The following is a 25,114-nucleotide window of genomic DNA, read 5'->3' as shown; positions in this document are numbered from 1 at the left end:
TTTTTTATGGAAGCTAACAGCTATGTGCAATCTCCCCTGTTAGCTAGGAGAGAAGGCAGCTACTAAATGTGGAAAACTTTACACCCATGCAAGAAGTCGCACACTTACGCACACACACATGCCTGCAGATGTGCATCTTTACACCGGCTGAACCACGGTTGGTTCGTAACATTTGCTTCTGGATTAAGTTCCCTCAATCAAACTTGTTCTGGAGAGCACTAAGACTATTCATTATAAGAGGGAAGAGTGAAGTTTTTACTGTGTGTGATCACAAAATTTACACCCAGGAGCAGTGTTGGGTTTGGTTGAAACAATACGAGCAGTTTATTATTATTCATGAAAAATAACATTATGAATGGAGTTTGGTCTTTTTTGAGAGTTTGATTGAATAAAAGACCGACATGTTTTCATACATTCCTCTGTTTTTCACTTAGTTGTGGTATCACATAATAAAACTCACTGCCTTCATCGCCCTCAAGCTCTTTTTTTAAAATTTTTTTAATCGCCTGTCTTTGCTGTATAATATCAAATAAAGAAGAGACAGCTCACACAGTAGGCCTCACTGGCTTCTGTCCATGTCTGCCACTCACTTTAAAATGTATGCACAGCAGGGTGGAGCGCCAGGTGTTAGAGCCAGTAATAACAGAATAATAGCTTCTACTCCATTTGTTTCATCTTCGCTGTAAAAATGTCAAACAGTTGAGGTGAAGATCTTATAGCTTTTTTTGTCTCTGCAGTTTTTCAATCTATTGGGCTAACGCCCATGGTGTTACTTCAGAATCTGTCACCAAGCTAATCAAAATGCAAGTTTTTCATTGAGAAATTGACATTGTGGAGTCGCACAGGTCAAAGATGTTCTCTGTTGGATAATATGATCACAGGGTGAATATGGCAAATAAAACCATGTTGGAAGCTACTAGCCTTGACTGTAAAAACAGTTTCCGTCACGCGGAGCAGCAGATGGAGCCGAGGCATCGCAGCCTTTGGGGGTACTAAGGAGCGGGGCTGTTACAGTGTATGTTATGGCACCGTTGGGATCTTGGTCATGAAGCTGAGACACATGGCTGTTAGTCTGTGTTGTTTTTATGTTTTTAAATAATAATAAATAAATAAGTTTTGCTTTAGTTTTGAGTCAGATTTTGTGATTTTCTTCGCACTAAGTTGAAACCAGAGAGGGAACATGTGGTATAAGCAACACAGGTGTTAGTCATCCCTTCAAAACCTGATGAGGTGAATAAAAGCAGGCAGATCAAAGTGTTTGATATTGCCTTTAATAAGGGTTATAAATATTTCACCCACACTCTGTCAATCATTTCTTGCTTTCTGTATTTACAATGTTAATACTGTTAATCTGTCCCTTGCCTTATATTCTTTTCTTTACATGTATATGCTAAATGTTTTGTCTTTCTCTTTCACTTTTTATAGTCTTGCATGTCAAACCGGCCAAGTTCAACATATGCTGCACTGTCTTAATCTTGCAGACCAGACCGATTCACGTATTTTTATTAGTTTGACCAGACAACTTGAATTAAGTACCACCCCATGTCTAACTCCTCTGACAGGAGAAAAATCAGCCACTCTGCAGACGACTTACTAAGAAAAGTCTGTCCACCTCCAAGTGAGTGCTCCTAAAAAGGCTTGGCCATTGTTTTGGCCACACCACTCCAAACACTTTAGAGACCAGAGGAATTTCAAGTTGATATAACAAGCCAATGAGCTTGACCTGGTTTTGGCCTAACAAATGAGGCTAACAGCAGCTGAGTGTTCCAGCTGTTATAGGACACTGAGGTCAAGGATTGGGATCATTTCCTCTTGCATTTTGACCCAATTTAGCAACTAATTGACCAATGCATTTTGAGACGGTTGGGATGAGAGGGGTGATTTCCTCAGAGGAGCAGCATTTTGCTTACAGTGGTAACATCTGTACATTTTGGAAGCAGGCTTGGTGATAAAGAGTAATGGTGGTGATGTTTATTCCACTGTACCTCTCAGGAGATCACTGGGATGTCAAGCAATTTAACAGATGGTAAAGAAAACTGAGGAAATGTTTGCCTTTGGTCCCTGACATGCAAAAGTTTTGAGGTCAGGCACTGATATTGGACAATGAGGCCTCCACAGAGCTTTACGGTTGTATTTTCCTACATATGATGGCAGATGCACTCACATATTTGCAAGATTCAAAATGATAATTTTTCATGAAAAAAAAAACAGCCTTCTTTAGCCCATGTTTGTCTGACTAACCTTTTATGGGTACCACTTACTGAGAGGAGCTGCTCTGTGAATAGAGTGCATCTATCTACTAAACAAACACCATTTTAAACTTGAAATGAGCACATTAAGCTCAGGTCATCCAGGTCATTCTCATCTGGGTCAGCCAGGCCGGTCAAGACTCTTTAAACAGTGACAGTCAACCGGCGCCATGGAAGCGGCCACACTTGAGTCAATGAATGGACTGGACTGCGAGCGGATTGGCCGAGGGCCCGCTCTTCAAACTGTAGCGAACAACTCACACTGCAGAGCCAAAACAGATGGTATTACTCAGCCCCCCCCCCCCCCCCCTTTCTCTGTAGGAACAGTTTGGATAAGGTACACGAGTATCTCCTATGTGATGAATACAAACATGCCAAACTTCTGCCTGACAGCAAAGCTTTGGCATTCATCACTGGAAAAGAAGGAAAGAAGATCTTAAGGGATTTCTTCATGGCTTGAGGAGCTGATATGGATGAAGATGAAAAGGTCACAGCATGATGTGCAGTTGCACTTTAGCACATTCTACGGTTATAGTTTTTTTTTTTTTTTCCATCTTTTTTTGTTTTACCTCCCTGTCTGGGTTTCTTTCTCTCTCACTCAAGGTGTCTGCATTTTTCTATTCCTTTTCTCCTCCTCATTTTTTTCTCCTCTGGTAGGAGCGATGAACCATATCCATGTCAACAAATCAGTTGTCACAGTTTTGTTGAGTAAATGGGAAGCTTTGAGAGCGTTGAGCATCTTTCTCATTCACATTATCACCTTTTATCACCTCACCCTTTAATTCTCTTACTTTCTCTTTTGCAGAGAGAAGAAAAGTCTCCTCTCTCTGTCTTTTCCTACCCATTGCTCATTCTTCACATTAATTTTAAAGACCAAATCACCATATTTCTGCTATTTCTATCATAAAGTTCGAAAGAAGCTTTCCACCTTCTCTCCAAAGTTCTGTGAGGGCTGGACACATTGGCGGCAAGCTGCCAAAAACAGGCAGTGTTTTTTAGTCATCCCATCATTCCTCTGACACTTTGGTCAGAGTGCAGTTTCTACAGCTGGTTAAACACAGCTTGGGGTAAGCAGGAACAACGTGCCGTTTACACGGAGCCCCATGACATCTGACCCCTGCGGACATCCGCTTTTACCACCAGTCACTATTTGCTTTAATTAACTTGAAGGCAGACAAAAGGAGAATTACTTACAAAATGTTTAAAACCCACTTGGGCCTTAATTTACATAACAGATCCAGGTGATTGGTAAAAAAAAAAGGAACTTTTTAGGACCAAAGACCTATAAAGCAATGGGGGGATTTTGTAGACTAAAGCATATTTGAAATAACATTTACTTTCTGCACTAACTTTTTAATGTGCTTCACAGAGGTTTTGCCACTTGACCTGTGAAGTCAAAACACTTTTACTCTCATTTTAGGTGCTTTTGTGTTTTTCATGTCCTTAAAAATGATTGGAAGTACCCCTGCAACTCGGCATCAGGGGGAAGACTGCAAAGAATGCAAAGCCAAATGTTCGAGAAAGATCAGGTTCTGTTCGGTTTGGTCCTCATGTGCCATTTCTAATGTTGTGATATGTTTTTATTTCTTACAAAAACTGCGCTAGGATCCCTCTGTAAGCTGCATAAAATCTCATTCCAGTTATTGAGGATTTTTTAAGTATTTGATGTTTGCTTGAATCAAAAACTCCAAATCTGGCATGATGGCTTTTTTGGAACATTAGATCTCTCATACCTGTTGTTGGCTTGTTTAATCAGACCAATATGTTTTTAACTGTACTGAATCGTACTGTACGGAAGCAAGGGGCCTAGGACATGGTAGAGGTATAGTGGTACGGGTGTCTGTTTTTACCTGTACACCTTAAACGGTGAATAGCTTTCGACTCTCCTTGCATTTTTAAATAGAAACATGCACCTCAGAACCGCATGTAACTCGGATATTGTGCTGAAAAGTGACCTGAGGGGCCTAAAGTGAAAAATTAAGAAAAAACATGGCAAATATTCCACTTTACAAAGGTGATACTGTTCTCTTGCCAGTGCTGCCAAGTTGGCTCCCATATTAAGATGGAAGATAAGAATTGTGAAGGGACTTGCTGCTGTGTGTATGTGTTTCGGGTGAGACAGACATGGGGAATACTTGGCTCCACTGACCTAACCAGCTAAACTATTTGGCCTTTGGCACTCTACAGCCTTGGACCTGCCAGCACATACGGGCATGGAGAAAAAAGACCCTTATCAGTGACCCCAGTTCTGTCCAGTGTTGGCTTATATGGGCACACTCCAGAGCTGTGAATCACTGGTCCAGACTCACACCAAAACAACTTTAAATCTGCAGGGACAGTTTGAATTCCTATATTACTCAGCCAAACAGTTCCCCGAACCCAGTGTTAACCTGTGTTATTGCCACGTTGTATTAGAAAGAAACGAGTCTTTGAGTGTAACACAGCATGGTGGGAGTATAGGAGGTGGAATACCTGCTGTACTTTTCATGCTTGTACATAAAGTTGTTCTAAACAGTCAGTGCTCTCATGTTTACAAATAAAATTAACCTCAAGGACATAAATCATGATGCTACAAGCTTATTCTGTCCTGACCTGCAGTGACCCCCCCCCCCATCCTCTTAGATGTTACAATTACACTGTTGTCATTAGAAACTCATTATATGCTCTTCTTCCACGGTCTGCTGGAGGCACTCCGAGACCTTTTTAACCCCTCTTGAAACCTACAGCAGTGCTGCCTGTAAACTCTGATGAAGCATCGGCCATCAGCTTTCCTGGAAACTGTTTTTTCAAGACATACTCACAACTAAGACATTTGTGATGTCAAGTTACGGCTATTTTGGGAACACAAAATAACAAAATCTTCATACCCTAGATCCTATATTGAACTTAAAAGTTGGATATTTTCTCAGTGTAGATCCATTTTTCATCAGGTGTGTACTATGCAATGTGTAATCATCTCTAAACTGTTTGTATTTGTACAAAACTGCAAGTTTCTCACAGTAGAGAAAGCTGATCTAAGAGTAGATCCACAAAGTCAGCATATTTCAGTAATAGCTTTCCACTGCATACATTATCATGCATTAAATGGACAGTAGTGTGTAAGACCACCGGCCGAGAAGAAGCTGGCCCGCCTCACTGAGAGACAGTCAACCCTGCTCCCCAAGATGAATGTTGGATGAAGCACAAGAATGCGCTCCGCTTACCACTCAGCCCCTTTTACCACGGTCCAGACCTCACTTTACCTGTCACACATAAGGCTCCCGTTGTGTGTGCATGTGTGGAGTGCAGTGCGAGAGAGCTATAGAGAGAAAAACCTTTTTAAGATCACAAGTAGCAAGATTTAAGTAGTCATAAAGTCATTGTTGCCGCTTCCAGCTTCTATAGTCTGCAATGACCATAATTCCCCTATAAAATACAGTTTTGGAAGAGGGTTTTACCACTGTCAGAAAATCTTGAAAAATTGAGCCTTGGGGGGGAAAAAGTGCTCTCTCCAAAATGATGGATGAACCTTTAAATCCACCCACATCAACCACCGAGGAGATGACAAACTTAACTTGATGAGTAATGATTCCTTAATCCATCTGAAGCACAGCAGTAAGCTCAATTACTCTGGCAATGAGATGACTCATGACTGTCGTGACAACAGCCACTAGTTACTGTAGTTATTGATGTTTGTGTCAGTGTTGTATCAGTTATAGGTGGGGCTGCAATGATGTTCCATGTTGATGATACATTTCATCATCAGTTTTCTTCCCTGTAGCTGGATCTAGCTGCAGTGAAGTTTGAGCTAGGTTCCCCAGGAGACCGACTCCCCAGTCTTATCCTCTGCTCTTCATGGGTGATCCTGATGTATTGCAAGGCCAGATGGGATATATATATAATTTATTGTGTTCTGCATCTAACCCCAAAGTCTCTTCTCCAAGTTGGAGATGTCCAGAATACTTCTACTGGAAGGCTTGCAGGAGCCATCATTCTTTAGTTCAGTACCTACAGCGAATGACCATATGTGAGAGTTTGAAGATCAGCTTCTTGAGTTACTTGATCTTCACTTTTGACACTGACTTCCTTCCAACCTGCAATGGGCAATCCACTGTTTTCTTTTAGAGGACTCTGTTTATCCCTTCATCCATTGCAGAAGCCACAGTCTTATAAAGAGAACAGAACCACATCATCAAAAAAGTAGAAACAATGCTGAGGTCACCAACCTGGACACTTCTCAACTCCGCCTTTGATTCTGTCAATGAAAATCACAAAGACAGTCAATGACATGCCCAGAATCTGCACAGTAATAAAATCCCCTCTCACATCTGGTCGTTGTGCTTGATGGTTTTAGAAGTGCAGCTGGCGTCAATTACAATGCGACAGCGTGTACTGCGTCTGTGGTGGGTACAGCCAGTCAGCTCTTGGAGTGGGGGGAATTGTTTTTGTTCGACGACAACAAGAGACAGAGGTGTGTCTGTTTGGGCCCCAATTATAATGAGGTGCTTCTACTTAATTTCAAGGCAGCATCTGACAAATTGCCAAGTGAAATGAATTTGAAAAGACAGTAAGATAGTAGTCTTTTGTACAAAGTTGATTTTGTGTCTGCATCCTCTAACAAACGAATAAGCTAGAAAAGCATAGTATTATTTTTAGCAGACAAATGCAATTAATACAACATGGTATGCAAATAATGTTCCATACCTGATTAGAAATGCTCAAAGAAACATTGTTCTCAGTCTCAAAGTTTTGAGAAATGCCCTGAATCTGAGTTTTGAAGATGCTAACCACAGATTTGTATTCCTCAGACTGTAACCAAAGCCATTCAACATTAGCTGTCCATCCAGCTTATCATTTCCTCCCCGTAGGATCATGTATTATTTATACTGGTTTGGCTACTGTGGAATTTCCCCAAAAACATTTCATGTTTATGATTCGTTTCCCTTTACCCAAGGAGGTAATTGCTTTTTCTTTTATTTATTTTCTTTCCACCCTGGTAACTAATTGCTTGTGCCTGAATAACCACCCCTAGCACAATGCTGAAGTAGCTGTTTTTTTATTTTTATCATTTGGGACCAGAGCTGTGCACAGGGGTTAACTGGGGACAGGGTTACAGAGTTTTGGTTAAGTCAGTCTTGGCACTGAGACTTTGTACAGCAATGCTACTGAGCCAAGAACGCACTATATCATGGAAAACTGGATCTGGTTATGAAATCCTGCAGATAGAGTCCGGATGTGCTTGGTGGTGATGATGTCGTTGATAACTGCAAATTATTGCAGACAGGATTTTCTTTTCTTCTGCACATTGCTGTGGTTCTTGTTCTCGGCAGCTGCATCAGGAGCAGTTTGTTTATAACCAGCCATTAAGAATGAATGTGGTGCACACCTACTCAGCGTCAACTCATAAATGCGGCATGCAACAGTGGAAACAGGCTCTTGTGAAACTTATTTTAAGCAAAATTCTGTTGTTTTTTTTTATTTTAAAGTTACCAAATGTCATGATCTCATAAAGTTTTTGCAAGGAAATGCCCCGAGAAACTCTCTCATGGCCCATGTGGTGGAGATCAGTTTACTGTATGTTTTTTTTTTTTATACCATCGCCTTGATAAACATGGTCAAATGGAATCTGCTGATAGTGTAGAAAGAAAACACAGAGGTAGAGAGAGATTTTACCCAATGAATTGAAATACCTGTGAAAATAGTCCTGGCTGTGTTCCAGCAGTGAGGATGGCGACGTTTGAAACAGCTTATTCTAAATCCCATAAACCATCTGGTTCATCTCACAGGCATCTGAAATTTAAATCGCTGTAAAAGCTGTTTCCATTTTATGGGATAATCAGCTATGTTGTGTTGTGTTGATGTCCAGTTACAAGGCTATTAGAGCATTATGTCATGTTGACTTTATTGTGGAAAATGTCCTTCTGCTTAATGAGGACTGCTGGAGCCAACTCTTTACAATGAGTAACGTGACAGAGAAAACATTTACACTTTATACTTTTTCATATATGTTATAATCTTGTGTATGAATTTAACTCTTTTGCAAAGGTTTTTTTTAAGAGGTTGCAACAAACTGGGTTCAAAGAAACCAGCCGTCTCTTCACATTAAGTGAACTTCCTGACCGCTCAGACATTTTCTGGATTTAACCAAACTGAGAACAAGCTTCTTTTATACGTCTGCTGTACATTAAAGCTGCACTAGTTAACTGGAAACCCCACATGGCAGCCTCAGATATCTATTTGCATTTCCGAGCATATGAAGGAGTCCATTGTAACTGTGCTTCCTAAGGACTAAATACGTGTATCTAGGGTGAAGTCACAGTTCTCCAGCTTTGATTTGTAATTTAGGCTTGAAGTTAAAACATAATTCAGAACAAAACATATCAGCTGTATCTACTGTAGCCTTGCAGATGGTTTTAGTTTTGGGATGCCTGCACTGTCAATAGTTATTCGTGTAAAAGTAGTTCCAGTGAAAAAGACACTTTGCTTCTTTTCAGTGCGTCACAGAAAAACCTTTTGAGTGGAAGCAGAAAGAGACGTGTCTCAAAACTGGACTCATAAAACAAAACCAAAGCGATCTGCATGTCTACCACTAGAGAGAAGATGCTTCTTTCTTTTTTTATGATGTGGGTGAACTCACTGTATTAACAGTAGGATAGATCTTCCCACATATATCATTCTGAGCTCATCATCACAGTACTTGTCTCCATGTGTGGCTCATGTGGTTCAGTTGCTGCAGGAAGGTGCTTGCGACACGATGTAATTCTTTTCTGCCACTGGGATCAATATATCATCACGTATCTGAAAAGTTGCATCAGATTGAACAGATCTGGTAGCTTGTTGACTCTGAGACATTCTTTACACGTTAGACCGTCTCTCCTGTGCACACAGGCCTCGGACGGCCATCTGAGCATGTCTATCGCATTCCTGACACACAGGAGAGTAGCATACGCAGGTGTTACCTCATTCCTAAGATACAGTATATGTATCTCACATTTCTACTTGAACACGACAACCACATTCCCATGCTACAGTTATCAGTTTCTGGATTCGTTAGTATCCAAAGAATGAGACAGTGAGACATCAGTTTGATATTATTCAGTTGACTTCCTTCCCTCCTTGCTCACATAACTGTTATAATATACTCTGCTGCACTGTTTAGTGTCTATACAAATCCATGGATTTCAGAAAGATTGTAAAAATATATATTTGGAGGGTTATGATTATGATCTTGCCCCCTTTCATGGCCATACAAATAATATTCTTGTTTAAGCAAAGAATGATGTATCAAGTTCTCCCTAAAGTCAAGAAACGCATCATTACTGGAGAACAAATCTCTTTCTTCATGTGCTTCACATGCTGCTAACACAGACAAGTTTAATCTGTGCCGTCAGACATTCACACAAGTGGGGAAAAAAGTGCCTTTGTTTCTGACATCACCCTGAACAAGACCCATTCATCACTGAGCTAAGCGCCGTGAGCCTTTGATCACAGTGAGAGCGTTAACGCTTAAATCTGCTCTCTTCCCCCTAATGACTGTGCTGACTTGGCGCTTCAGCTCAACACCAACAGACCAGCTTTGTGTTAAACGGGAGGCCTGTAGCCTCACCTGGTCACACACGCTCGTGTGCGCTCTCAAGTTAAATACGCAGACTGTGTGGTCTCAGCAATTCACACAGAACTTCCTGTTTTTCACAACAACACACGGCTGACATCACCTCTGCTCTGTCAATCAAACAGCGTCAGCCTCTGAATGACAGGATGTGAGGGATCTTGTTTTGACTACCTGATGGAAAGATTTACAAGCCTTTTGTGAACCTTAATCTGTTGTTGAATGGAATAAAATAGAAAGGAAATCCCTGTTTTAAATAGATAGTTTTAGAAATCAAAGCGTCAGATGTGAGGAGGACATCTGGTTATCTAACGGGTATTAAGAAACCATATCTGTAGTTTTATATGTTTTAGCCTGTTAACTACAAACCAGGTTTGCTGAGCAAAACCACTAATCCATTTTCCACATTCCTCTGATTTATTTTAGCCATTGGATGAAATCAATTTCACGTGTATTTTTGTTGGCTTTATGTTTGTGTTAAACTCAAGTTAGTGTCGCCTGGTAATACAGTTGTTAGCAGGTGCAGTCCCTGCTGTTACATTCAAGGACACCCAGCCATTCTGTGACAATATTTTAAAGCCAGCTGGCAAGAAGTAACCGTTTCTTAAGGAGTTCCCATCATTGGTGAGTCAGTGTTTCCAGTTTATTTGTCGTCTTGATTTAATTTTCCCCACCGCAGCTCACAATTACGACCTCTTATCCAGAGCTGTCTCTCAAACCACGGTTATGATGTTAACTTTTTTTGGCAGGTGTGCTTTTTCAAATTTCAAGTCAATCAAGCTTAAAGGGTCAAAATGATTGCACGGTGAGGTGGGCCCTGGGAGAGAGAGCAGTGTGTTTGTAAGATGCGGTGTGACCAAAGCCACAGAGCCTTTGCTGTGTAACAGTGAGGTTTTGCATGTTTAAATACTTGGATGAAGTTCATGAGCCATTTGTTCTGGATGTTTGTGCTGAAACTAAGTGTGCATGTGAATGTTTGTTTGTACATGTGTGTGTACATACAGCGGTGCACTCTCTGAGTAGTCATCTAGAGCTCCACATCCCAGATACTCCGATAGGGAGATGATTTGCAGTCTCTCATTAGATGTGACAGCTCATTACAAACCTGCTGTGGACTGACTGACAGCTGAGGGACTTTGGCCGGCACCATTTAGAGCTGTCCAAATACTGTGTCCATCAGCACCACGTTATTATGACCTTTCTTTTTTCCCTTTTTTTTCTTTCTTTCTGATCAAGCCCTAATAATGTATCTTTTGCATCTCGGGCAAAAATGTATTTTACTTGGACTTGACTAAGTCCAAAACTAGAACTGAACTAGAACAGTTCTATGGCATACACCGTAACCAAACCAACACCAGAGCAACATGTCATCACACATTTTGCGAGGGCCTGTGCTCCCTAATGTGTCTAAAATATGTCACATATCAGTAACACTGAGCTTAAAATCACCTTCTTCATTGAATGCACAGTATGTGTGTACCAGAAGAAAGTCTTGTTCTGTGTTTGTGTGTGTGTGTGTGCACGTGTGTTTTATTAAGTGTACCCCTACAAGTGAAGAGATATCAGTAGTGGTGCACAAAGAGTTTTGCCCCATGTGCCCTGATGTTACAGTAAACAGTCTTTTGTCTGCACTTTGGTTTCACCTGTTTTCACTCAAACTGAACTGCAGTCGTGCTGTTGTACAGTTAAGCTTTGTATTCATCCCCAGAATTGCATATTTCAGGACAGCAAACAAACTGTTTACTGAGACAGCCATTCAAATTGAACCCTGCAGTTCTCTCAGATTGTGCTGATGCAGTTGATTCAAATGGTTTCCCAAAAGAGCCATTTAGCTCTCCAGGAATATATTGACTGAATACATTTTCTTACAAAGGGAGACAGGCTGTTTGATTTTGAAATGGCCATCCCTCTGTCTTTCAAGTGGTGCTTATGAAAGAGAGGGCACTGCACTCTCTGTTATTCATAACAGTCTGGGTTTTGCCATAACAGTGTGTCACACTGGGAATTTCTCAGTCAGAGACACACTCCAAAACACACTGACCCTTTTAAGAAAAGGCCCTTGTGGAGTGCTTTGGATCGCCTGCATGTCTGCTTCCTTTCGGGAGCAACAAGCACTAGATAACATGTAAACAGACAAACCAACACACACAACCATACAGTACAATGAACCTGTCTGCTTAGATTTTTGTTCTCTTCTCTGGGAATACTGCAGTTTTCGTGTTCGAGCAGGATCTCTTGTTAGTGTGAGTATCTTCGATATAGTTTTTCTACCGCAAAAAACTGTATTCCCATAACGCAGCAATGCCCGTTGGGTCACGGTCTGCTGAAGCTCCTGTCGGTGGAGACCTAGATGTCTGATTTTTAGTATTGCACCTCTCCATGAAGAGAAGTGCTTCTGTTGAGCTACTGACCCTAAAATCTTGCTGATTTACTGTTTATGCAGAAACACATTTCTTATGCGGAACAAAGGAAGGATCAAGCTTTACTACTTTTTCCTTTGTATCTGGTCTCTTAACCGTAGTCCAAGTCCAAAGAAATCACAGTTGAGGCGAGCACTCGCACATTTTCATCTTTGAATACTTTTTGTTAAATTGTTTGCAGCAGTGCACTGCACACATGGATATTTCAGGCTCTGACTTCCTCATTTCTGCTTTGAATTTCTTTAAAAATGTCACTTAAAACATCCAAATAATAAAATGGAACCATAAATACAAAATATTCTCCAAAATATGTTCACCATGTCTCTACTGATTCATGGTGAATAGTTTTTTTTCTTGCTTTTCGACTTACACCAAATGTTACAACCTGTGTTTTGGAAATGCTGTAAATATGTGCTGTGAGATTAAATGTGTTTTTATAGATTTTTAGTCATCTCCATGGATTTTGCTCACCAGTTGACCAACATTCTCCTCTTCCCAAGAAAAGGGAGTTCACCTCACTGAAGCCAGTGTTACTCCCCAGGGGCTCAACGACCTAATCGCATGACAGCATCTTGTACTTCATTTATACACCTTGAAGTTATTACTGTGAACACTGGCTAGAGGACATGTAGCATATCTCATCCTCATCTCCTCTGCTGTCTTCTTCTTGCCCTGTTCCAGTGCAGGTGGTGCTCAGACTCAGCCAAGCCTGATTACACCGTGAAGTCACACCCTGGCCCGCATTTCTCACAAGCTTCTCACAACTGTTGACGTTGTGCACTTACATTTTCACTGCTCTACTTTCATTTATTCAGATTCTTAACTCGTGGATGCAGCCAAATTTCTTCAACATGATCAGCTGTTTGCTGCTTACAAGCATGCCGTCGGGATGATGCATGACACAGGATGGCCACAAAGCTCTCGTGGCTTCCTGCTGTGTCATGAGAACTCGAGCGAGTGCAGAGAGTCTGTCTTAGTTTCCGGTGATCCGTCCGGCTGTTCGGCCTCAGACCCAGTGGAGGAACATCTGCAGTGATGTCACTTTTCGGGCAAACGCAGAGCGAGGTGACAGGCTGAGCTGTGGGAATGTTGGCCGTCACACTTTGGCAGGACTTTACCGTGACAACAGGGAGAAGATATAGAGCAAAGGCGTCTAGTGGCAAAGGAAGCCAACAGGCCAGTCACCAATGTCTGATTCAAGGCTGCTCTGGTATCTGAGTCAGAGAGTATTTTAAAAAATATATCTTAGCTTGTTTTAGCTCGCTTAGATTTCACTTCATCTGTTAAATAAAACAGCAAAAAAGCACAGAAACTGTAGGAGCGTTTGAAAAAGTATGAAGACGACTGCCTTGACCTTTATGTCAATTTCATCTTACTCAGACTTTCTCTTTATTGGGATCTTCTCAAGAGAATTAAAGACTAAAGAACTTGTACTGCAACACTGAAGCTTTCAGTGTCTGTTGCACCTCCAACATTTATAACATCTAGCATTTGTTTCTAGGGAGTTTGAATGCAGTCACAGCAAGGCCAAAATTTGCTTTTTCTGGCCAAAACTCTCTTCCAAAGAGCATAATGCTGTACTGTTGTGTATTTTACTGTTCTAGGGCTGCTTAATCACAGTCACATCCAGATTTTGGCGCTTCTATAAGACCACATCCACACTAAGTCTGGAAAATCTTAAAACATACCTTTTTCTTTGTTTTTCTGTCCAACAGAAGGTTTTTCTGTACAGTTAGGAAGCCAACTTTCTGTCTCTAATTCACGTTTGAAATGTCAGTGTAGCCAGATCACATGGTGCAGGTGTTGTCACTGACCTTTACTTATCTGCACTGGGTCTTTTTTAGGCCTTCAGTCTTATGTTGTATGTTGTCATATAATGAGGTTTTTCATTATTTTCTGACCAAAACAATGAGGAAGAGGAAAGAGACTTATTTTCTCAGATGTTTCAGTGTGAAGGGAGTCTTTGATGAAAACTACCTGAAAGAGTAAATGTGGGTGCACCATTTCAGATTTTGTCTGTGGATGTGCTCTGAGATAACCAGTGTAAGGAAGAACATTTGATTGGCTCAACGAAATGTAATTCAGCCATTTCTTTCACAGACCACAGTCTATGACTACCATTACCCAGCTTAGTTAGAGTATTCACAGGAGGAGGTTATACAGCAGAGCGGTGTGGGTTGCACTTCATGTTGTCTGTTGTTTTTTAATTGGCACAGTCTGTAAGGGTTTCAATCCAATTAATGCATCGGGGGAAGGAGTGTGCCTCTCTTCCTGTGGAGGGCCTCACTGGCACCACTCACACACACTCACACACACACTCACACACACACACACACACTCCACTCAGAAGTCTCTGTTTGCACTCTCCATCTCAATCTGTCTCTTTTTCTCCACTCTTTTTGTCTTTGTCGCTCCTGCACACACACACACACACACACACACACACACACACATACACACATACATACACACATACACACATACACACACACACACGCGCGCGCCGTAAGCCTAATTTACAGGAGCTGCTGCTGCGCAGCACGTGGGTATTAGTCTAACCTAATGCCTTCCAGATGCCCAGCCTCTATACACTGCTGCCCATACGCACCAAAAGAACAGACGATTGTTCCGGGGGTCTTCCCACTAAGGAGAACCAGGTGTAGAGGGGACTGTGAGTGTGTGTGCCTGACAGAGAAAAGGAGAGCAAAATGAGAAAAGAGATGTTGTCGTAGGTGGACATTCACAAAGTGCCTGCGTGCCGGACGTGCACGAGGACGTGTGAAGGAGCTGGCAAGTGTGAACTCAGCAGTGCATACAGCGATTGTAAATTTATAAAATAAGATGACATGGATGGGAGTACTTGACAAATGGAAGCCACTTCTCACCCTCTTGGAAAACTTCAATGGGGCGTATCTGACATTTTGTCAAATCTTCAAAATGTCTAAAGACAAAAGCACAGATTGTTGGAACCTCTCAGACTGTCTTAAAATAATCCAGAGGGCTCAAGGAGAAAGGGTGTGATGGAATCAGGAAGGATTTGGGTCTGACTGGTTCAGAACTCCGATTCCATACTCACATTAATATTATTATAAATAAGATAAAGGATACAATGAAGGATTATGTGTTGTTGGAATTGAAAGGATGAATTATAAGCTGATGGCGTCTCCCATGTCTGTGCTGTGGAATGCGTTAATTTCTAGGATAACACATCAGTCCTCTGACCCATGGCCGGATGACCCACCAGGGGGCTCCAATGCAAAAAATGAGCAGTAGACCACCACTGGCCCGTCCACTAAACCACTAAACCACTAAAAGTGCCCATCAAACAATGAGCACACAGCAGACTACACATGGCATCTTCATTATCTTTGTCCAGCCACAGGTGCCGACCAGTGCTACAACTACCGGACCTCCAAGTGTGTGGGTGTCAAATTAGTTTGGAGTAAAATGATTAAGCAACCACTTGTTCTCTTTAGGTTAAGCTAATTATCAGTCACTTTATTGTTCCCAGAGGCTTTATTGTTTTGATATTGTATTTATGGTGCATATTTGCACAGACAAACTGTATTAAAACAACTTTATTTATACAGCACAGAGTTACAAAGTGCTTCAGAAATAATCCAAAAAAAATAAAAATACACCTCCACCCATAACAAAAGAAACCGAGATTCAAAGGCAGCAAAAGCAAAGTTTCATTTAGTCTTAATCCAAGATTATTTCAGATTTTTCATCAGTGAGTTGCATGAAGTTATTCGTCATCCGACATTTGACATCCTTTAGCCGGGTCCTTAAAGGAGTCACACTGCAGGGGTTCCTGGTTTTACTGACACATAAAGTTGTGTATCATCTGTCAAGTGGAATCATGTTAATACAGAACAGAGGAGGACTGAGCAAGAGTGACTGTAAACTGTATATTAAAAGGTAACAGATGAACCACTCGAGTGGTGTCTGCAACTCCTACAATGTCTTTCAGACAGTAAATGAATGTGTTATGATTCACTGTCTCAAAAGCAGAGTTTAAGTAAAGTAGGATCAAGTGGTACTGTAGTATGATTGGAAAAAAGTGCCAGACTGTTCATATAGTTCATCATTGACAAATGAGAGGATGGCTAAAGGAGACATCTGGCTGCAGGTTCTCTAAGACAAACAGGGCTTGTTACGCATCATTAATACAGTAATTGTGGTGACTAAGATTAAAGAGGCTCTTGGCACCAATAGGCAGAAATGCATAAAATGCCAAATTCTGCACCAGAGACGTTCATTCTAACCCTTGACACCGTTTTACATATGGCAGCAATCAGTTTCTTTGTGCCTCTTTGTTTTATGACCTTTTCAGTTCAGTTTATTTTTATTTGGTGAAGGTGTCAGTCAGTCAGTGATACAGACTCTGTGTCACACAAACGTATTTTCTTTTCCCCTCCACTAACGTGCTTTCCTCCTCCATGTTTGTTTTCTGCAGACCGCGGTTCTCAGGGAGCGTTGGACCTGACAGAGTTGATCGGCGTTCCCCTTCCTCCCTCCGTCTCCTTTGTCACAGGTTTCGAGGGTTACCCTGCCTACAGCTTCGGCCCGGACGCCAACGTGGGCCGCCTCACAAAGTCATTCATCCCCGACCCGTTCTACTATGACTTTGCCATCACGGTCACAGCTAAACCCACCACGCGGCGTGGGGGTGTGCTGTTCGCCATCACAGATGCCTACCAAAAGGTAAGCAGCGTGATAGTAGTGTCTTTTTCAGTTGATACCTTTTCTATAGCACCAACTTTTCTCCTACATGTGAACAGAAAAAATACACAACAATTTTATGCATCTCTTGATTCTGTTAAGTAAGTAATTTAATTATTTTTGCAAGATTGTACACTTGGGTATAGCGCTGTCCGAGGTAGAGGATGGTTCCCAGAGAGTCGTATTGTACTACACCGACCCAGGAACAAGCGGTGGAACCCAGGAAGCTGCTTCCTTCAAAATGGGAGACCTGACAGGAAGATGGGCGAGATTCACCCTGACTGTCCAGGGGGCAGAGGTGGGTGTACTGTGCTCAGTTTGCTGTGTTTGGGCATTTTAACATCAATAAACTATTACTGTGAAAGTTTTCAGTTTCTCAGAATGGGGAAAAAATAAGTTTGGTATCACCATGGACTCTCAAGTTTGAGGCACAAGCATGATAATAATAACAAATGGACGTGTTAAACTTGAAAAAGGGTCACAATTGTCACTTTTAAAGCTAAAACAGTAAGGTGGTGTCGTTAAGCACACTGGACGTTCATTGTAATGAGGGAACATGTGTCCCAGTGTAATGGTGCTGCTCACTGATGCGTTTCTAATAGTTTTTGAACAATAATGGAGCTCTGTGGCACAGAGGAATCGGATATCAGGCTTTGGCTACACAGACGATACTTGTTATTTGGATTAAAGTCACTGTTGGTTTCCTGCTTTGCATTTATAAGTTAAAAAAAAGAATAATCCCCAGACTTTAATTGTTCTACAAAGAAAAACGTATTGTATCAGAATTCAGTTAGACATTCACTGTGAAAACTGATACAGACTGTGTTGTTTGCAGCCCTTTTTGATGTGCATGCCTGCTATTTTTATATACTACCGAGTAAAGTCACTGTAGTGAGAAGGTTGCAAATCATAAACTACGTGCGGCACTTTCATTTTCTCCAGATGTTTCTTTAATGTATGAGGATGTTGTCATTAAATGACACTAAGCTGAGATCTTAGAAACCCTGACACTGTATAGTGTATGGAACTGTATGGAACTGCAGGAAACAAAGTGTCTTCCACACATGCTCTTTTAGTTATCAGTTGCTGGAAATGAAGTGTGTGTGCATGTGCTCTTGTCACTCAGGTGCGTCTCTACATGGACTGTGAGGAATACCACCGTGTTGCCTTCAGCAGGAGCCCTCAGCCTCTGACCTTCGAGGCCAGCTCGGGGATCTTCGTAGGGAACGCTGGGGGTACGGGCCTGGAGAGGTTTGTGGTGAGTCCGAATTTATTGTTGCGTATGTTTATTTAAGTGTGCGTGCATAACTACTCGACATCTTTTGCAACATGAGCGCTTCAGGATTTTTTTTGTCAGCCCTGTATGAGAGCTATTGTTAATTCCTCATTCCTAATATCAGTTGCTTTGGATCAGTGTGTCGAGGTTAGACGTCAAATCCACTTCTAGTTGCAGAAACAAATGTGACGTTTGGGTGATAGCCAATTTTATTTTGTTCGTTTTGTTTTTTCTATTTGAGACATGAACACAATAGTCTTTGTTGGCAGCTTTATGACCGCCACAGGAGACTAGGAATGAATGACCACATGTGTTTATGAGCACTGCCTCATCCTGAGAGACCTCATAAATGACAAGCTGTATGTGATTTACATATTTGGAATATAGCTGAGCTCTCATCTTGAATGACTTGCAAATATTTTATTAAAAAGACCAGATTGGAATTAAACTATTGTAAGGACACAATGGCGGAGCTTCCAATCCCGTCCAAATGTTGTTAAAAATATTCCTGTGCGTTTATAATGAGGGTGAGTGACGGAGAAGGCAGATCCAGAAAAGAGGTTGTAACACATGTGATGCTGTATTCTGCTCTCAGAGCTCTAGTTAAAGAAAACAAACTAATTAAAGCTTCAGCACTTTCCTCCCAATCATCTATGATTTGCTGTTTTATAATCGCTGGAATCGCTGTGTTTGTCCCAGTGAAGCAGGAGGGAGGATGGGGAGAAAATTGTCGAGTGTAAAGGGAATATCATTCAATTGTGTGTTATATGTGCGGGATAAGCAAGCACATCCAGTTTGGCTCAGGTGCATATCAGCTCTGAGTTTTCAGTCTTATCAAGATGGTAAATCTGAAACTTAAGGAGAGAAGCAAAGTACATATGCCAATAAATCAGCATGCAGCCTGTGGCTAAACTAGAAAACATGATCTGTGGCTTTAAAGACAAAAATCAGGCCTCTTCTATGCTGCATTGGAACCTTTGTCCGCCTTTTCTCCTGTGATATGTGTAGAGTCGTAAGCTCATGTGACAGACGAACTTCAAGATGTTTCGTGTCCAAGACAGTGGAAAGAAGTTCTTCCAGCCAAGCAGCTTCCCCCCCCTTTCATTAAGATTTTATAACAAGAAATGTGAGGAGAGTTTTACAGAAATCCAATGAACCTGGGAGGGAGAATTTGTGTTTATGCAGGATTTTTTTTTTGGGACTCAGAGGGGAGTCCATTTTGTTACTGGAACATTTTCTCCAACTGGTGTCTCTACCTACTGTGGTTTAAAACCAACTGTGACAGGGGATTTACACCACCAAGAGCTTGAGTTTCATTTCAGCCCAAAGTGACTTCATTCTAACATCAGTTAAAATCTCAAAAATGTTCTGTCTAGCTTACGGAGCACAAAAGTTTGTTCCTAGTAGAGAACAGAGAGTAGAGGAGGATTTTATTGACTTTATAGTGTCTTGCTGGGGTTGCAGGAACACTGGACTGATAATAACAGGAAGTTGTTTTTCCCCATAGTATAACAATTCAGTTTAGTGTCAATGAATCCAGCCATTGACTGTATTGGAAAGAAATAACCCATTAAAAGATTAATAGTCTCTAGTCTTTCAGCTAAGTTAATCGCCTGCTGCTTCTAGCTCCTTATTTAATGTGGCAAACATAAGAGTAGTGGTATTAAACTTTGCATCTAACTCAGTAAGAAAGCCAATAAGTGGATTTCACAGAATGTTAGTGTTGTTTAAAGAAGTGAGAGAGTTTAGCAGCCTTATTGGGGGCAGGTTCTAGTAACATAAGAGTAGAAGAATACTTTTATGTACTTAAAGTTATGACTGGCACAACCCCCCTCCCCTTTTTAGGATTTTTCTTCAAACTAGGAGTTTGGAGGACTTAGTACTTTTCTCCAAATTAGGAGCTATTTTAGCTTTAGGATGACTTGTGATTACAAACCCAGGCGTCCAGAAACCAGAAAGTAAAACATGAACCGGTGGAGAAAAATGCTGGGATTCAAAGGCCCGGATACCTGCCAGGCAGAAACAAACGTTTTAAGTTAACATAATACAAATACGTTAAAAAGAGATACCTCTCATGCACAACAGCTAAAAGTCACTCAGGGTGCCTCTCCTGCACGGCTCCATTGCTCCATCTCTCCTCCCCTCTCAGACAAAAAGCTGACCGTCGGCTTCCAGCTGCTCAGTGTTTGAACTGGCAGCTCCATCAGGGACCTTCCATCTCCTCCCAGAGAGAACAATAACAGTGATGCAGCAGCAGTAGCTCTCTGCAGTGCTGCACTCACACACGGGCTTCAGATGAGTTCGCACATGCAAACAAATATGCAAAAATATTTTCTCACACATCACTTTTTGTGTTTCTTAGTTTCACTGAAAAATGTTGGCTGTTGGAAAATGCTTGTGTGTGGCTAGCACGGTCTGTGCGTGCCTGCGAGGGGTACGAGGGTCAGCGTACAAGATTAAAGCTGTAAAATCACAAAGAAAAGACTCACAGAAGTCACAAACTTATCAAAACCAAAGGAACCATATCACACCACTTTGCAAGGTCCTAACCCTGGAATATCATTTGAAAATGGAAGCTGGAAAGTTTTGTTTTGGTGATGATGGATTATTCAAGTTAGCAAACTGATTCATCATGAGCAGCTGAACTTTACTAACTTTAGCAAATGGACTTTAGTAACACTGTCAAATAAACTGATGTTCAATATGTGTGCATGTGTGTTGAGTATCTCTTGGCTCCTGTCAGCTTTCATTGTGCGCGTGCACACATGTTAGTGTGTCTGTGTTTTGTATGAAGAGGCTTTCAAGAGCAGGTCTGGATGCAGACACTTGTGTTTATAAGCAGCAGTGTGTGTGTGTGTGTGTGTGTGTGTGTGTGTGTGTGTGTGTTGGCAAGCTTTTGAGAATGCAACCATAAATGTGCCACTCAAACAGCCTGGCACTGACAAATCCTCCCATTGCCCTCAAGTGTTTACAGTCATATGATTAAAAAAGTTTTACAAACTGACCAGTGAAGCCATTCAGACTCGCTGCTGTGGCTCAGAGGGGGATTCACATGCGAAAAAGTTTTAAAAAGTGGAGACGTTCGCGTGGCGCATTCATTGTTTATTTCATGTGTTGTTTACCCCACAAACAGATGTCTCTGATTTGTTGCTACCCCAACTCATATCCACCCAGTCTTTTCTTGCTCTCTATTCTTTCCCTCCCACTCCATCTCTCACTCCTTCACCGTCATTAGATTTCATAGACTATTCAGCTCCATTAAAAACAGGTGTTTGTCCTCTGGCTTCCACTCAATATCAATACACATCGCTGAAATTGCCTCTTAGCAACTCTTTACTGATCCAGTAACAGTACAGGCCCACTGACTCTTAGATTTAAAGGACCATTCACAACTTATTATGTGCACACATCCCTAGTTTCAAGTTTTTTCCAGTACAGCATAATGTTCAGTTTGTAAATTATCCCATTTAGAGTAAAAATAGACGATAGAGAAGGGTACAGTTTAGGGCGTGGCTAACTTGTAACTAACCAATCAGAGGCGGTCTCAAGCCTCAAGCCTGCCAAAATGGCAATTCACAAACCAGTGGGAGACGTTACAGTGGCTACATCCTATTCAGTAGAAAATCATGCAGGGTACATGGTTTGCTCACCTGTGCATTGACAACTTGATGCCAGAGTACTGTAACATCATAACAGAGCAGGATAAGCATCCCTGTTAATTATGTTCATAGGCTAGGAAATGAGTACTGACAATGAAATAATACTTTAGAAACATTCACCTGAAACAAGAATTAGAACCAACCAACATAAGACCCTTATAATACGACGTCACAACTCTGGGATCCTCTGACGTACAGCATCTGCATAAAGGAGCATCCCCCCCATTAAGCTTGGCCAGTTGAAGCACTGATGTTTGAATTGTGAGCTGAGACAGTGGTGAGTTATTACAGTGATAAAGTGTTAACTCTAGAACAGGTCACTTGTTGAGTCACTGACATGATGTGAAGCAGCTGTTACCAGGCTCAAAGATGGCTCAGCGTTTCTAAATAGGCGCTTCTATTTTTGGACAGTGAAAACCAAAGATTAGTATCCCAATGAGAGGAGATGGGGAAATGACACCTATATCTGATATCTTAAACCTGTTGATGTGTTGAGTCCTAATCACAAAATGTTTAACAAGTGCTTGAGTTAAGTGCAGATGGTATTTATCAGCTAAATTTTTTCTTTATTTAATGTTAATTTGCACAAATATCCATAATGTAATATAGTGCTTTAACAGTGGTGTTAAACTTGTCTTTGGAGTGCCGACAGTTTTGATGAGTGTGAGACACCTGTCTCACTGCCAGGTGTTTGTGAACATCACAGTTCCTGTTACTGTGTGCAGCTGTGCATGTGCTGGATAATGTGTGGGGCTAATGAGGGAGGGAGAGATAGATAAACTGTTATGCTGAAAGAAAGGGGCAGTCCGCTGGCGTGTGGGAAATGTGCTCTAAGCTTCAATAAAATTTAATGACACAGAATGAAGTAAATTACCGCGCAACATAACACGGACCCTCCTCTTCTTCCACTCCTCTTTCCCTCTCCAGGGCTCCATCCAGCAGCTGGTGCTGAAGTCAGATCCCACGGCCCCAGATGACCAGTGTGAGGAGGACGATCCTTATGTAAGTGTGCATTAAAACGCAAACACACACTCAAACACCCTGAAAGAAGTTCAGTTATTGGTTCCGTCAGGAAACGCAGCCTCAGCAGCTCAAACATGGAACTAGCCCTCCCTCTACTGGTGGAGAAGTGCACTACAGTAAACTCTATGGACAAAAGTCTGTGGACTTTGATGTGCTTAGTCCTCCCTGTCACAGTCATAGGAGGCAAACAGTGCTTTCAATAGGTTCAGGAAGACCATTTCCTGCTTCTGCACGACAATGGCCCCATGAGCACAAAGCCAAGGCCATAAATAAATGTTTTTTCTAGAGGTGTGAAAGAAGTAGACTTGCCGGCACACAGCCCTCATCACATCCTTCGGGATGAACTGGAACAAAAACTTCATGTCAAGCCTTATTACCCAACATCAGTGCCTGACTTCACTCTCTCTCTCTCCTGCGGCTGAATGGGGGCAAATCCTTTACAGCCTGGTTCAAAAAAACTATATATATATATATATTGGCCATAAAGTGTAACAATATATAGTATTTACAGCACATTTAGATTAGTATGACCATCAGTGTGAGACACGTTTTAATCTATTATGTAATTGTTCAATTACAATAGTAATTCAATTGAAGGTAAACATGCAGCTAATTTGCTGATGTCTTCATTAAACATATTTTTACACACACACAGGTTTTCACCTGGTAGACATCAGTTACATGACAGTAGACTTTACTGCATTATACACCTGCCACATCAGCCTTTTTTTTTTTTTTTTTATAGCTACATCCATCTGAAATGCAGATTTTATACATTTTTGTGCCCCAACCAAATTTGATGCAATTTCATGCGTGCTGTCTTATCCAGAGCCCCATATAATCAAGCCTCGGTAAAGTCTCATCGTGTCTTGAATCAGTTAAACGGATTAGCTGGTGTTTTGATACAAGGATAAATATTTTAAATGTGTGTGTATTTTGCATCAGTCTTGCACTTCAGCGTGCTTGAACAAAATATTGAGTTTGTTCTGCTGAGTTCTACTTCTCTTCCTCCTGCTCATACTTTCACTTTCTCATTCTGCAGCTTGAGCGCAGATGGCTTTTGTCAGCTCAAGAGCATTTAATCATTTCTGTCTGTTTCTGTATTTATCTGCTGACTCTTTTTTTCCCCCCCCGTTCTCATTTCTCTCCTCAGGCCTCTGGATATGGAAGTGGTGATGATGCATATGAAGACATTGAGGGAATAGACGAAGCGAAGAAGATGGTGGAGGAGAGAGAGTATACCATGGTGTGTGCATACACACTTCTCATACATGCCACACTATCTCTCTTTCCTTCCTGTTTATCTGGGCTGGACTTGGACCAAAGAAAGCAGCTCTTATCCTTACAGGCCTGCTGGAGAATGGAGCATGGTGATGTGTGCTGCTCCCTGCCAGCTCTGTGCTCTCTGAAAGGGAAAAACGAATACAACAGAGAAGGGGTGGAAAGAGTACAAGATTATTTTACTATTGGGAAATGTGTCCTTTCCCCTTCTTGCCTTACCAACACAATCACATGATTGGATTATTTGAAGCAGGGCTGTTCGAGTTCCGTATCCATAGTCAGTGTACTAGAGAAAGTTGCAGTCAGCATGAGGAGCAGACAGGAGTCCCTGCACAGACGCTAAGCATGCACTGCTGTGGATGGGTGAACAGAAAAACATACTTTAGTCACATGAAAAAGGCCAATTTAAGTGTACTCTATATTAATAATGTTTTCACTGCTTTACGTTGTCATCAAACAGGCCTTTTGATGGGAAACTGAAGCTCTCTCTTCTCTTCTCTTCTCTCTTTGCTTGCAAAAACAGGATTTTTACTTCACAGAATGCCGTTTGTTCTGCTACCAATGATCATTGACCCCAACAGGTGGTGGTGAATTTGGATTCAAAGTCTCACAATAGCACAGGCAAACTAACTGATCAAGGCAGTGGTAGATTTTCTGTAAGGTAATAATACTGTTTTTGTGTTGCTTTGAGGCAAGCAAAGAGAAATTACAGCTTAATTTCCCTGTCAGGAGGTGAAAATATTCTGATAATAATGTACACCCTGGGGCGTGCTGACTGCAGTCTACTGTAGGTAACACTATGGCTAAGTGCCTCATACAACCCCTCTTCAAATAATCGGAGGTATCCCTGTAAGGGCACGTTACACAGGCGCTGTCAGGAGACATCAGAGAGA

The 25,114-nt window shown here is 41.5% G+C and overlaps 1 protein-coding gene across 1 annotated transcript in view; it reads left to right on the top strand.

The window, feature by feature from the left end:
• LOC139221147 (collagen alpha-1(XV) chain-like) overlaps positions 1-25,114 on the top strand; it is a 54,331-nt gene that overhangs the window by 14,298 nt on the left and 14,919 nt on the right. Inside the window, exons 3-7 of the mRNA XM_070853061.1 lie at positions 16,717-16,964; positions 17,110-17,280; positions 18,109-18,240; positions 22,845-22,919; positions 24,094-24,186. Of these exons, the coding sequence (XP_070709162.1) occupies positions 16,717-16,964; positions 17,110-17,280; positions 18,109-18,240; positions 22,845-22,919; positions 24,094-24,186 (719 nt within the window). The remainder of the gene's footprint in view (positions 1-16,716; positions 16,965-17,109; positions 17,281-18,108; positions 18,241-22,844; positions 22,920-24,093; positions 24,187-25,114) is intronic.

This window comes from Pempheris klunzingeri, chromosome 21 (genome assembly GCF_042242105.1).
Source record: "Pempheris klunzingeri isolate RE-2024b chromosome 21, fPemKlu1.hap1, whole genome shotgun sequence".
NCBI classification, from domain to species: domain Eukaryota; kingdom Metazoa; phylum Chordata; class Actinopteri; order Acropomatiformes; family Pempheridae; genus Pempheris; species Pempheris klunzingeri.
This window is presented reverse-complemented; position numbering and strand designations above follow the sequence as displayed.